The following is a 13,926-nucleotide window of genomic DNA, read 5'->3' as shown; positions in this document are numbered from 1 at the left end:
CGTTTGAATATAAAGCGTGTGAACTTGGAAACCAAAGAACGACAAAAACATTTGGAGATCTATAAGGGAAAAATAATCTTTCCTATAGGATAGCAGATATAATTGTCCTACGAGATTTCGGGGTGAGGGGGGAGCACAAGAAGTATGAGACAGCTTGTCTTGCTCTGCGAAAAAAAAACATCAGACGAGCCACAATTTAAGAACCAGTTAGCACAGAAAGTGTGAAAGAGAGCTTTGATATACTCTGCAGGGGAAAAAATAAATCAGAGCCACAATTTAAGAAAAGTGTTTACAATTTGATAATGTCAAAGATGGAAAGGAGTTAATCAGAGGGTTATCACAGGTGGCGAGTTCAAAGTGGTGGAACACATGGCGGCCTTCGCTTTTACAAGCTGTATTAAAAGTGATTCGGCTCACTGTACAGAGGCGGCCACGGAGCTGAGGCAGCCTCGGGGACACCGATCCCGTGGTCTGAGGCAGGGCATCAGCTCCCCCAATACAGGCACTAGATAATTCGGGAGGGAGGGAGGCAGAACACATCCCCGTTTCTTTGGTGGCTCCGTGTTAACTCCTCCGTCCTGACCAAAGAAAAAGCGCTGCAAGAACCAGGGAGGGCTGGCAGCGCCTTTTCAAGCTTTACCGACGTGCCGGCGGCCCACGAACAAGCGTGAGGGGAGCCCGGGCTGCCCCTCCGTGGGACAAGTCACGGCTGCCGCCGGCTGTGGCCAAACCGGACACCCCACCGACACGGCGAGGGCATAAATAACACCGGGACGGCCCCCATCAAGAGGAAAGTCGGGGGCCGGGAGAGAGGCTATACGTCCCCGTCCACCAGGCTGAAGTGTTTGCCGGGGCCGGGGAGGCAGAGGTAGGGGATGGCGCTGCCCGGATAAAGCAGGGGGAAAGGCAGCGGCAGCAAGCAACGGCTGAGCAAGGGGCTGTCCTTGTAAAGGGCCGGGAAGGAGAGAGCCGCCGCCGCGGCGGGGGGCGGCGGCTCCATCGGGGGCTCCGTCGGGCTCGGGCCCTCGGGCTCGGCCGACATCTGTCTCTTGAGCTTGTTGCGGCGGTTCTGGAACCAGATCTTCACCTGGGTCTCGGTGAGATGCAGCGCAGCCGCCAGCCCGGCCCGTTCCGAGCTGCTCAGGTAGCGCTTCACGTCGAAGGTGGACTCCAACTGAAAAACTTGGCTCTTGGAAAAGATGGTCCGCGTCTTCTTCCTGCCGCCCGTCGCCGGCGACCTGCCGCGCTCCCCGCCGCAGCCCACGGCATCCCGCGGTGGCGGCTGCGGGGCCCCTCGCATCCCCTCCGTAGAGAGCGGGGAGCCCAATCCACCGCCACCCTCCACCTCCGGGCTGAGGCCGCGGTTTGTCCCCTCGTCCCCGAGCCGGCGGGGCTCGCTGCCTGCAACGGCAAAGCACAGCATCAGCTCCCGCCTCCGCCCGCACCCGCGCCCCGCATGCACGGCCCGGCTGAAAGCTGGGGAGAGGGGATGGAGCCGAAGGGTGAGGTGGGACAGGGAAGGGAGGGGGTTGCCGAGAGCTGGGTCCCGTCTCCCCCTTTAAAGGGGAGAGGAAGGCTTAGGAGCATTCAGTAAGGATCTAAAGAAATCTCTCTGCCAGCTGCATGCAAAGTCAGGGGCTCCTGGACACGGCACAAACAGCCAAGGAGGCCGGGAGCGGGTAAAACACCCTGGAAAAGTCCCTGGGAGCAGGTTGGTGCGTGTGCGTGTGCCGGTGCCATCTCCGCTTGTCCGACCGCAGAGCCCCGGTTCCTCCTCCGGCAACTGCGTGAACGCAGAGGTTGCGTGTGTGTGAGTGCGTGTGGCTGCGTGTACGCGGTGCCAGCCCGACGTGTGAGACAGCCTGCGGCGGGATGCCGGTTCTGTACCCGAGCTGCTGGAGCCTTTACTGGAGTCTTGCTCCGCAGGCCCCTCTTCTTCCTCCTCCTCCGGCAGCGCGCAGCGCGCTCTGCCGTTCTCCCGGGCCGGGCAGCGGGGTCCGACCTGCAGAATACTGTCGATGCTGAAGGCCGGCGGAGCGGCCGGGACCGGCGGTGGGGCTGGGCGGCTGCCCCCGAGCTGCACCATGGCGTGCCGAGCCGCAGCCAAGCCGTGCCGAGCCGTGCCGCAGAACTGGCTGCGGCGGGAGGGCGGCAGCGGCAGCCGGGGAGGAGGGAAGGCTGAGGCGGCGGAAGGGAGGAGGGGTCGGGGCGACGGAGGGAGGGGATGGAGCTAGAGGCAGCCAAAGGGCTGAGGACAGGGGAGTGGTGCAGGGGAGGGAGACGGGGAGGGCGTGTGGCAGGGAAGAAAGGGAGCGAAGAGGGCAAAGCAGAAGAAGCTGGAGGGAAGCGGAAAGGGAGGGATGAGGGGAGCAAGCCCAGGTGCCTCTTTCCTCTCCTCCATAGGGCAGCCAGAGCAGAGCAGGTCAGGGCTGGCTGCCCTCCTGTCAGGACCGTCACTGTTGGGGTGGAGGGAAGGCAGAGTAAGGCCCAAGAGGGCCCACGGGAAAGGCGAGGAGGAGGTGGGATGGCAAGATGGAGATTTCTGAATTGAAGCAGGGTGGAGGGAGAGGACTGGCAATGAGAGCAAAGATGGGGTGGGGTGCGGCAAGGAAAAGCAGTGGTGGCAGTGAGAGAGGGAAAGTGAGAAAAGGGAAGCTGGGAGCCGGCGAATCCCTTCCGTGTTGTTTGTACAGCACCTGCACGACCCCGGACAATCTGCTGGGGGCATTTGCTGCAGATTATGATGCCATCGTAAAGAGGTGGGAGGCCCTTGGGAAGGGCAATTCACACAGCCCGAGTCCCTTCCCTGTGGTTCTTCCACCTGCAGACCTTCAGCCAATCATGCAGAGTTTCCCTGGGGAGAAAGGAATCCCTTTTCCTTCCAAGAAGCCCCGTGATGTCAGGCCACCCTGAAATCCACACACATACACACGCCCGTGGCTCTACAGAGCTCTGTAGCTTTCAAGAGCTAAAAGTTGTATGAGACCTCGCACTTAGTACGGGATGGTGAGCTGGAGGGTTGCACCTTGCGGGATATCTTTTGGGTATGAATGAGGGTTCGCCTGCGGGACCTGGGGAAAGATCGATCTGTTTCCCCGTATAATAAAGAATTTTTTTGTCCCCACCACCTACAAGCACTGCAACTTTTTAAAACCCGTTTGCATGACTCAAGATCCAGCGACTCTAGAGTTACCATTCGTTCTGGATCGCAGAGAACCCCTTCCCTCCCTGCAACCATGTGTAAAGACAAGAAAATGTTTCCAACCGGCTTTTAAGAGCCCTTTTAGTCCTATTTTCGAGGTTTCCACTACGAAAACTGCTGAGGGCAAGCGAGAAGCCCTTGAAAAACAGTTGACAATGGAAGTGCTGACAGTCTCTTAAATATTGTGATGCCAGAGATTCTGCGAGCTAAAATCAGGGCATCTTAAGGCGTTAATCTTTAATGCGCTGGTACTTGAGAGAACGGGTTTCAGCTCTTTTTCATGAAATTTGTTTCACTTTATAGGTGCATTCAGATTTTAGTACAGCCATCTTCTGAAGAGTTGTACGGTTTCCACTAGGAGGAATATATATATGTATGTCTTCCATCAACACGATTATTGGCCAAATGCCTGAACTTGTTGCAATCTCCTGTACTGGTGGTTCTGATGGAGCGAAAAGTCCCTTTAGAAGGAGCGACAGGGCGAGGGAAGGGACGGGGAACAGTGGTACCAAATGCAAAGAAGCAGCTGAAAAGATGAGTTAGGAAATTCCCTGTGAGTTGGTATAATTTGGAGCACTTGAGTGACAGGCGGGAACAGTCTTTGCCTTGCGCTCCTGTCTCGGCCTCCTCTCCTGCTGTTTGTGAGCAGGGCACATCCCAGGTGCTCACATCTGTTCTTGCTGCAAACCATTTCCCTTTTAGTCTAGCAGAAATCCATCTTTAAAAAAAATCAAACGCATTGACTCAGTGTGTTTTCCTAGAAGACACTTTCTTGGAAGAAAAAGAAAACTTGAAGAATGCAGAAAATAAGAAGGAAATTGAAGAAGGAGACATAAGTTTCAAAGCCCAATTTTTTCATCACAGACTCCTCCACACCCTCAACAGTCCGAGCCCAGCACTAGGAGACTCCATTCTCTACAGTCAGCCGGGAAAGGCTGTTCTCTTTTCCTAGCCCCATTTGGCCGCTGTACAAATCCGGGTTTGTGTTCCCTGACAAAACCCTGCCCAGCGAGGGAACACACTACAGTCCGGGTCTCCCCAGGCACTGGGGCAAGGTAGAATCAATTCAGTTTCAACAAAAGTAGCCTCCGGGGTACCCCCTGCAGCAAGTCCTACAAGCCAGACCCGTACCGGGCTCCTCATGCCCTCTCCTAGTGTCCTTCCTTATCTTCAGGGAAGGTTTAAGGACTTGGCTTCGTATGTCTATTTGACAGCCTGATCCCAGTGTATCCTGCAACACACAACCAACCGCCTACAAAATGCACCCCTACGGAGGGTGTCTCCCCTCTTGGGTCTGCTTCAGACCCCAGGCAACCCCTCCGAGATGCATTTGTCCCAAAACTCGTGGGGAGTGACGGCGTCCGACGGGGTGGGAGACCTTGGCAGAAGCCAGAGGCTTTGCCAGGTGGATGGTTCATCCCATCTCTGCCAAGGGTGGCTTTGCCTGGGCTCTCCTAGCACTGGTTGAGCCAGAAAAGGCGGTCTCGCTGCCCGAGAGGGGTCCCCCCAGCAGCACTGCTCCGCACGATCGCTGTTCACTCCCCAAGTGGACATTCCGAAACTCTGTCGGTTAAAAGTAACTACTTTCCTTACAATGGGTAGGCATTTCCTGACACTGGTACTTTTTAATCCCGCGTTTCATTTGTATTTTATCCGGGTGGAATCTTGTCGCCTGGGACATGCCACGACATGGAGGCCGGCACCGCAGAGCAGCAGCGCAGGAAGAGCGACCCTTTTTCTCTGAATAATGTATTCCTGTATTAGAAGCTAATATCATGTTGAGTGGAAACCTTTTACCTAGGAAAAGCTTTTTACCAGAAATTACCCAGCAGACATATCTTCATTTCCATTTTAGCTCAAAGCACAGAAAGTTTCCAAATCTAAATCTGATGGAAATGAAATCTGATTAGATTCCCCAGAAAAGCCAAAGAGTCCGGGCTCGCTTGGCTTACGGAACCGAGCTTGGTTTGTCCCTCTATGTACTCGAGGGTAACATGGGCCCTCTCCGGATCTCACACCCCTTTGCAAACAAGACCCCGGTCTTCGCGCCTTCCTCTCGGCTCTCCCGGTGGGCGGGTCCAGAACAGAAACGCTGTCTGAAAAGATCATAAAAATAATCAGATGGCTTTGGTCCCCGAAACAAACCTGATTTGGGAGTTCGGCATTAGCTGGATATAGCCAATTGCTATGGTGTGTTCCCCTGCTGGCTGTCATCCCCTCCTGGCGCCGGTCAGGACAGCGGGGACATCCGTTTCATAGGGAGGAAAGCAGCTCTCTCTCTGGCCCGGTGGAAGGCAGCTGCAAATGTTACACACAAGCAGGCTTTCCAGGGAGTTGGGGGCGCTAAGCTGAACCCTTCCACCCAGAGGTGCGGGACAGAGCCTCTGAGGTGACCCCAGGACAGAGCGTCCCTGCCCGAACCCTTCTGTTCCCCTCTGAGGGCAGGTCAAAGTCCTCGGCCAAATCGCCTCCATGTAACTCCTGCGCTCGACACCAGAGGCTTGCGGGGAAAATCCTAGAGGGGATTTGCGAACAAAGTTACTAATTCTCGGCTGTTCAGTAGATGTGAGTTGCTAAAGGGAAAGGAGAGGAGAAGAGAGGAGACGAAAGAAAGAAAAAAAAAAGAAGAAAAAAAAACGGAAAAAGAAAAGACAAGAAAAGACAAGAAAAGACAAGAAAAGAGGAAAAATTTTAGTTACACATCTAGAGTTCCATTAATATTTTCTTTTTTTTTTTTACATTCCTGTATCTCACAACATAGAAATGATAACGTAGGATCCTTAAGAACAGTTGAGAAACTCAAGGTAGGTAAATGAAACATTAAGACACCCGCCATAAAGTTATATTAATCGGCAATGGGACGGGAAATGTAAGAGAATTGCCTGGATCTTATTTGAGGTTGAGAGCACTAAATGCTGCGAGCCCGCCGAAGCCTGGAGCGAGTCTCCCCCGATCGATGGTGAGAGCGGGGCGGGAGCAGAGCCAGGCTGCCCCAAGGTAATGTAGCATAAGAGAAAGGGGGGAGGAATCGATCCAAATAAATTGTTCAACAGTGGAGCCAGTGCGCACCTATGAGATTTATCAAGTATTGATTTGCATGAATATTTTAGACCCATGTCTACGAGAAAAGTTATAGGCCAGCTTAAGCCGGTGAGCAATATACCATTTGCAAAGTCGCCATTTAACAAGGTGCTTTGCAGCATATCGATCGTTTTCATTTAAAGTGTAATTAATAATAACATTTTAAGGCATCTACACCAGGAATTTATTCCAGACGTTCAGTTCGGACCCGAATTTGATTTTCGTTTGCTTTGCTTAAAATGAAAAGAAAATAAACCTTTTCACTAATTATTTTTAATAGCGTCCAATAAACACAAGTTATCTTTGTGAGCAGTCTGGCAAGGCTTTCCTTTGCCTCGCCTCTGGAGTGCCATCTAGCTAAGCTGTTGTAGCAACATTCATTAAATAAATGTCAACAGACAAGGATTTATGTTGCATAATAATATTACAGCTGTACTGTAACTGGATTTATTTTAAAGCTATTCTGAGGTTGCTTTGATCTATAAAGCAGCAACGTATGTCTCTATATGTCGCAAACAGCCTTTGTGAAACTACTTTGAGTTTTACAGTCCGCCAACATTTTTCTTCTAGCGTTCTGTGTGCAGAGGGATCACAATGTGTGATTCTTATTTCTTTGATTTGTTTAATAAAGAATATACACGGAGAATAAAACTGCCAAGAATCTGTTGTCCTGATTTGAGGAGGGGGCTTGGGATTTAGCGGGGTTTTTTGCCTGTTGAAATTGTCAGTGCACATACATCCGGGACTATGGCTGCTGCTTGGCTATTCCTCTGCATCCTGCAGAAATTTCTTGCTAGCAGATACAAGGAAAAGTGCCATTAAAAAAGCTACGAGGTAAAGAAACCTGAGGTGTATATGCTCCTACTTTCAGCACATACTTTTAATAAGCCACCACAAAGCACTTTCTGCAGGTACAGTATAAGGCGTAAGTAAACACTTTTTCTTAGATGAATTCATGTCTTGCACCTTTTAATATTTTACTATGATCATAAGTTACAAGTACAGTGTATGAAAAAAAAATCTGTTTATTGATATAATCAGCACGTCTTTAAAAAACAAACTAATGTCAAAACACATTTTAAAAATCCGATTGATCATTGAGCCCTGCCAGTTCCTTAACTCCAAGAAAAGAATATTTAGTAGAATCAGAAGTATTATAATCTCATATGTTACTCCAAAGAAAAGGCATGTGGAGAGTGGCAGGCATGTTAAGTTTCGCGTTGCATTACAATCTACTCTGATATGACTGTAGTGAGTCAGGATTTTGTTCCAGTAGGTAACGCTGGGGGATCTGGGGAGCTGGATATGACTTGGGAAACGCTCTGCCAGCTTTCTCCCAGGGGCAGCCAGGCTCTCAAGGGTATTGAGTCAAGGGGCTGAGCCCCGAGAAAAATATCTCCCCGGGTCCTCTACTCTGCACATAGAAAGGCTGAAGCCCGCCCGGGGCCCTGGCACCCCCAGCCCCGCGTCCCAGTCCTTACACCACTCAGGGCCGGGCTGCATAAGGACTAGCCTCGAAGGCTGGTGTTTGAAGGATATGCAAAGAAAAGAGCTGGCGAAGATCTCCCGGGGTGAGACGAGGGATTTCATAGCAGTTGGGAAAATAAAAGTAAGTAAAGCCCCCAAAACAGCAACTTCCAGAAACGCGGCTCAAATCGAAACGAGCATCCCGGCAAGTTAGTACTTTTCTCAGGAACCCGGCATATCTAGATGTATTTCATTCTCGAGTGCTTCTGAGGCTTCCAGCACCCTGATTTAGCTGCGCAGACTGATGTATGTAGCCGCGTTTCAGGCCAAAGCGGAAAAAAAGGAAAAAAAAAAGGGGGGGAAAAAAAAGGGGGGGGGGAGGAGGTGTTGGAGAGGTTGTAATCCGCCACTGTTCCTTCTGCTCAGGTTTCGTATCAAAGCTGAAGCTCCACCGCATCTCGACGATCTATTTCAAACCAAAAAACGGTGAGATTGGTCCAAATACAATGTCAAGCGTAGGAAACAGCAAGGATTAGACGCTCTTCTTTCACTGGAGGCAGGTCCGCCTGCACGTACCCTGGTAGATCCAGCACCCGGTTCTCCCTGCGGGGACACAGAGTGCTCCGAGCTGGTCGCTTCAGTTACACCTGATTATGCTCTAAAACGCAGGATCAAAGCTTGACCTTCCACCAAAGCTGTGTTTTATAAGGTCATTTCCCCCTTAATATTTGGAAAATGAAATTCAAACCTTTATAAACAGTGATAGATCCGATATTCATTTTAGCAGTGGGTAGAGAGGGGGAAAAGAAACAACTATTAAAGGAAAAAAAATAGAGTGGCATGCATAATACTTCATATAGTATCACATTACAGGTTAGCTTGCATAACTAGCCGTACAGCTCCCCAGTCTATCCCCACTTGATTATTTTTCTTTCCTTCCTTTTTAATTACCAGCACGAACTATTAATCGATTACACAAACCGTTAAGAGACGGAAGAACTGAGATGCGCTTTCTTCAGCCTCCTCAGGAGACGGAAATGTGGCAAACCCACTGGTAAAAATGCAGTATGTTGAATTATATGTGTATATACGTTTTAACCGTGTATTTTAGCCGACCGTTTGAAAGGGAAATATAAACTAAAACAAAGAAATCTAATCCTCACAGCTCGGGCTTCATCGAATTCCTTCCAACAATTTTCCTTCAAGTTGTTTCAAATCAAAAAGCCTCCAGCGGGAAGAAGCAGGGGGCACCAGCACATGCTTGGGTATCGATCGGGTGAAAATCAGAGTAACAATGGAAAGGGGGGATGTTCTTTACGGATTAAGTGGCTAAAACAAAGGGCCCTGGAGAAGCTGCTGGGGGCAGATCCGCTGAGTCCCCGCTCTGCACGAAGCGCAGCCGGGGCACCGGGGACAAGGAAAGGTCTCCCGGCAGGAGCGCTGGCCCGGGGCAGCGGAGGACCTGAGGAAGGTCGCTTAGAGGGGAGAAAAGCGAGCTTCGCAGTCCCTGGGGCCCCGGCCGATAGCTACATTCGTCTCAGGCTCGGCAGCTCTGCGGAAAGCGGGGAGGAAGAGTTTGGGGGAGCTGCGGGCCCCACGGAAAACGCCGGTCGGTGTCAGCCGGGACCGAGGCGGTGGGGAGGGCTTGACCACTGCTACGGGGCTGCACTTTCTTTGGATGCGCAGCAGGGAGAGCCCCGTGGAGCCGCTCCCTGTTCATGGCGTGGTCCTCATAGTCGTTTCTGTTCCCTCCGGCTGCTGCGAGTGGCTCCGAGTTTATTCCAAAAGTAAGTTTATTGCACGTTAAAAAAAAAAAAATAGAAAATCAAAAAGCAGAAAATCGAGAAAGGTGTGAGTGGGAAATGAAAATTCCGGGGGAATGGGGGTGGAGCTGGGAGCCGGGGGAGGGGGCGATGGGTACAGGTGGGAGCTCAGACGAGTCCTGTCATCTGCGATCGTAGGAACGGAATGGAGGCGGCGGGGAAGGTGCCCAGGGGGTAGCTGACGCCGCTAGAGAAGCCCACCAAGGGGGGCGACATATGGGGCAGGGGGAAGCCCAAGGCGCTCGCCGGCGAGTTCTCGTGGTACAAAATGGGGACCCGCACTATCCTTTGGGCGGCGTGGGACAGGTTGGCCGCCTCCAGGTCGGCGGCCAGTTGCCGCTTCCACTTGTTACGGCGGTTCTGGAACCAGATCTTCACCTGGGTCTCGGTGAGGTGCAGCGAGGCTGCCAGCCCGGCCCGTTCCGAGCTGCTCAGGTAGCGCTTAACGTCGAAGGTGGACTCCAGCTGGAAGACCTGGCTGCGGCTGAACACCGTGCGCGTCTTCTTCTTGCGGCCGGCGGCGCGTTGCTCCGGCTCTCCCGGCTCCTCTCCGCGCTCCTCCTCCTCCTCTTCGCGGCCGCTCAGGCCTGAGCGTCCTCCCGCTGGGCCCCGCACCGCCGCCCGTCCGCCGCTGCTCTCCCGCTCTGCCGGCTCCTCGGGCAGCTCGGGCGAGTCCCGGTCGCTGGCTGCGAAGAGAGGCAGAGGGTGGGAGGTGGAGCTGCTGCTCCGGGCAAGGGGAGGAGAGGGAGAGCATCGCCCGGCCCTTGCCCCGCTCACCGGCGCCGCTGTGGAGAGAGCGGGGCCGGGGCCGGCCCGCCGGCAATGGCTCCTGCCGCTGCTGCTTCTCCTGGGATAACCCGCCTAGCGTTTGTGTAGACACACAAGCTTATATACTTATATAAAAACACCTAGATGGTGTTTCATGTATGTATACATACCCTCAGCTATGTACACACTCACGTATGTGCGTATGTGTAGACACAGCAAAGTGTATGCATGTATTTTCACGCGGATATGTGTACCTTTTTTCTACACAAAATATACAAGTGTGCATGTGTATGTATACACACACGTATATATTCGGAGATGTACATACACACATTATCTAAATAGAAGTATGTACTTTTTATATCTGTATGTACACATATGACTACACTTGAGCTTTAATTTATATACACACGTATATATTTACACACATACGGCACAAATATATTCACGCACATGTGTACACACATATACTTACACGTACATACACATAAGTGTATTGCTGTGTGTAGAAGTGGTAAGTATAGGAGTGCATGTGTGTATATAAAGAGAGGTTAAAAAGAAGTATTTTCCCTTCACGTTATTCTGAACTTGATAAACCAAACGATCGGGTCAGCTACTCTGTTATCGGGACGTTGCCTCCCAGCATGTCACCGAGGAATTTCCAACATTGCTCTCTCCATTTGCAGTTTCAAAGGAGATAAAAAATCCTATTCTTTCTAGAGCAAGAGAAAAGCATAACAGAAAAAAAAAGGCAAAAAGTTAAGGCAATTTTTTCTAGAATAGATTTCTGTTTCTAAATGTAGTTTTGAGAGAAATTAAAAATATTAATAAACCTATATCTGTGAAAACAAACTCAGAGGATTACTATTCGTGCCTCTTTTCCTTACTGAGCAATCGTGAGAACTCTAAAGGCTCGTGCAGGATCATAGAGACGAGTGGAAAGGCAATATTTTTTCTATCAGGATAAAAATAACCAACCGATGGCAGCCCATAAACTTTTTCAGATGTTAGTTTTGCCTCCCGAACCCAGGTTCTTCCTCCAGCTCCCTTTCCAGCGGGGTTCCCGCAGCCTGCCCCTGCCCCAGCTGCGCTGCTGGAGGAGGGCAGCGTAGGGCTCAGCCCGACGGCTCCCCTGGCTGCCCAAATTCCTGCTTCCCATCTTTTTGGCATGATGGGGTGCCAAAAAAATATATATATATATATACACATACATATATACATATATATATAAAAACAAAACAGACACCTCTCTTAAAAAACAAGAAAGAAAAAGAGATGGAGGAGAGGAAAAAGAAAAAAAAAACCCTGAGCCAGCACACGACCCCTGTTTACATTTTGGGCGGCGAGGCGGAGGCTCCAGGTGCCGCACACACAAGGAGCGTTTCCGGAGATTTGCCCGCAGAGCCAGGGCGAGGGCTGCGGGCTCTCCACGCGTCCCACTCAGCGTCTGCCTGCGAGGGGGGGGGGTGTGGAGTGTGCAACGGGACTGGACACCCCGGGGGAGCAGAGACATCCCCTCCCCATCCCCAGCCGGGCCTGGCCATCAAGGATAGGAAAAGGCGGCTTACTGTCGGGGCTGGCGCAGCCCAGGAAAGCGGCGTGCGCTCGGCGGTACCAGCCGACGGCGGCGTCACGGAGGGGGCAGCCCGGGGCGCCGAGGCGGAGCGGCGAGCGCGGCCCGCAGCGCGGAGCCCCGCGGGGACCACCGCCCGCAGCCGCCCGCCGAGCCCCGCGGCCCGCCGCGCTCTCGGTGCCCAGCAGGTCCTCGATGAAGAAGGACGAGACGCGGGCGGAGGTGGAGCCGGCGTTTTCCGTGGCTTCGTCCGGCATGGTCGGAGAGGAGTGCGGGACGGGGGGGTCCCGGCTCAGCCGGCGGCTGGCTCCTCGTCGCGCCGCTGCCCAGCAGCCGCCTCCCGCCTCTGCCTAGCCCCGTGGATGCTCTCCTGGTATAAAAGGGTTTTTTTCCGGAGTAATCATTTCAGATCGCGGTTTGCCATCATTTCCTGCAAGCTAGGATGGGAGGGGGGAGGGGGAGGAGGGGAAGGGAACGGGGAAGGAAAAAAAACCTAGCCCGACAACCCATCGGAGGCGCCAGATTCTGCGCGAAAACGCTAATAACGAAATAAAAATGTCACGCGAGTTAAACGCTGGGCGCGAGAGGGGGAATCCTGGGATGGGCGGAGCGCCGCGGCCAAGGAGTTGGGGGGGGGGCGTCCGCGGGGGATGCGCGGAGCGCGGCGAGACCGATGCGTGTGAGTGTGCATGTGCGGTGCGGAAGGTGCGCGCGCCACCGTGGGGCTGTCACTCACGAACTCCTTATTTAGGTCAATTAGGGAGCAAATCCCGGAGCCGGGGGGGGGGGGGCGGCAGTGTTTGGTGGGGGGTGTAAAGGGCGGGCTTGGCCGCTCCACATTCTGGCTCTTCCATTGGCTGTAGAAGGCTCAGCGCGCAGCCCAGCTAGCCAATCCGCGCCGCGGACACCGCCGTTATATTAATATAATTAATAATAATGATCGCCCCCGCCACCCCCCGCCGAGCGCTTCCATGTTCGCGTCGGTGGCGATGGACGGGGGAGATGCGCCCCCCGCCGCTCGCAGAACCCGGCAGCCGCCGCTGCGGAGCGGTGAGGCTCCCCCCCGCCCAGAGACCCCGGGTTGGGGCTCTTGAACCTGGAGGGGTAGATCGACGGATCCCCGTGAGGAGGAGTATCCGCTGCCGCGGACTGTCCCGCCTGTGGAGGGGAGGGTGTCGGGTCCAGGAGGGCGGGGGGGCTCTCGGCTACAGAGCGTCCCAGGGGCCAGTTGGTGATATTTAACCTTCTACTTTATATATATATATATGTATTTTTGTATATATGCGTATATTATGCCTGTATAGTTTATTCGGAAAGAGCCAACCCCGCCCAGCGAAGCCGGGTCCGTCCACGAAGCCCGGGCAGGAGGCAGCGGCGCTGCGCTGTCTGCTCCAACACGGAGCCCAAGGTTTCTGGCGTTTCCCCTCCGAACCCCCACACTTTTTTTATTATTATTTCTGCTGTAATTCTACCTCATGGAAAGCCAAAACCAGCCCTTTGTGTGCCCCCTTTTCCGGAGACTTCTGCATCCGCCCGCCTCGACACAGGGACCCCCCGCAATCCCACAAATATCCCCCCCTCGCTGCAGGGCTCTGGGGCAGGAGGGTTTTCCTCTGACTTTTTCCTTCGGACCAGGCAAGCCAGGTTTGTAAAGGGACGAGTGGATCCAGAGTGCATGCCGGAGACCCGTAGAGATTTGGGTGAGTACACAGATATCATTGCGATGCTCATTTGAAGGTCAGTTTTTTCCTCCCGCCCTGCTCTTCCCCCTCTGCCGGGATACCCCTACCTGTTCCCCTTTACGGAACTCCTGAGAAGCACCATTTTCCCAAGCCCCACCTCCCCTTCCCCTCTGGAGCGAGGGCACCGGTTGCTGCCCATCGGGAGTGTCCGGTGGGGCCAGGTTGCAGTCTGGTGCGGAGGCGGTGCCTCCGGTGCGGAGTGGTTATTTCCTTTACCGAGTGGCAGTGGGGACCTCTGAGGCCAGGGCCTATTTAGGAAAGGGAGGAAAA

General features: G+C 53.2%; 2 protein-coding genes across 2 annotated transcripts; both read right to left on the bottom strand.

Annotated features, from left to right (window-relative positions):
* Positions 1–291: 291 nt before the first annotated feature.
* On the bottom strand, positions 292–2,157 carry LOC133275075 (homeobox protein HMX1-like). The gene is made up of 2 exons (XM_061464828.1): positions 1,888–2,157; positions 292–1,401 (listed from the first exon to the last, which is right to left on the bottom strand). The coding sequence occupies exons 1-2, from the start codon at positions 2,084–2,086 to the stop codon at positions 815–817; spliced, it is 786 nt and encodes a 261-aa protein (XP_061320812.1). The 5' UTR covers positions 2,087–2,157; the 3' UTR covers positions 292–814.
* Positions 2,158–9,554: 7,397 nt separating this feature from the next.
* Positions 9,555–12,186, bottom strand: LOC133275071 (homeobox protein HMX1-like). Its single transcript, XM_061464816.1, has 2 exons — positions 11,910–12,186; positions 9,555–10,259 (listed from the first exon to the last, which is right to left on the bottom strand). The coding sequence occupies exons 1-2, from the start codon at positions 12,169–12,171 to the stop codon at positions 9,682–9,684; spliced, it is 840 nt and encodes a 279-aa protein (XP_061320800.1). The 5' UTR covers positions 12,172–12,186; the 3' UTR covers positions 9,555–9,681.
* Positions 12,187–13,926: the final 1,740 nt, after the last annotated feature.

This window comes from Pezoporus flaviventris, unplaced genomic scaffold (assembly GCF_033815535.1).
Source record: "Pezoporus flaviventris isolate CSIRO_AGI_PZ_B2104156 unplaced genomic scaffold, CSIRO_AGI_Pfla_v1 ptg000002l, whole genome shotgun sequence".
Classification (NCBI taxonomy): domain Eukaryota; kingdom Metazoa; phylum Chordata; class Aves; order Psittaciformes; family Psittacidae; genus Pezoporus; species Pezoporus flaviventris.
This window is presented reverse-complemented; position numbering and strand designations above follow the sequence as displayed.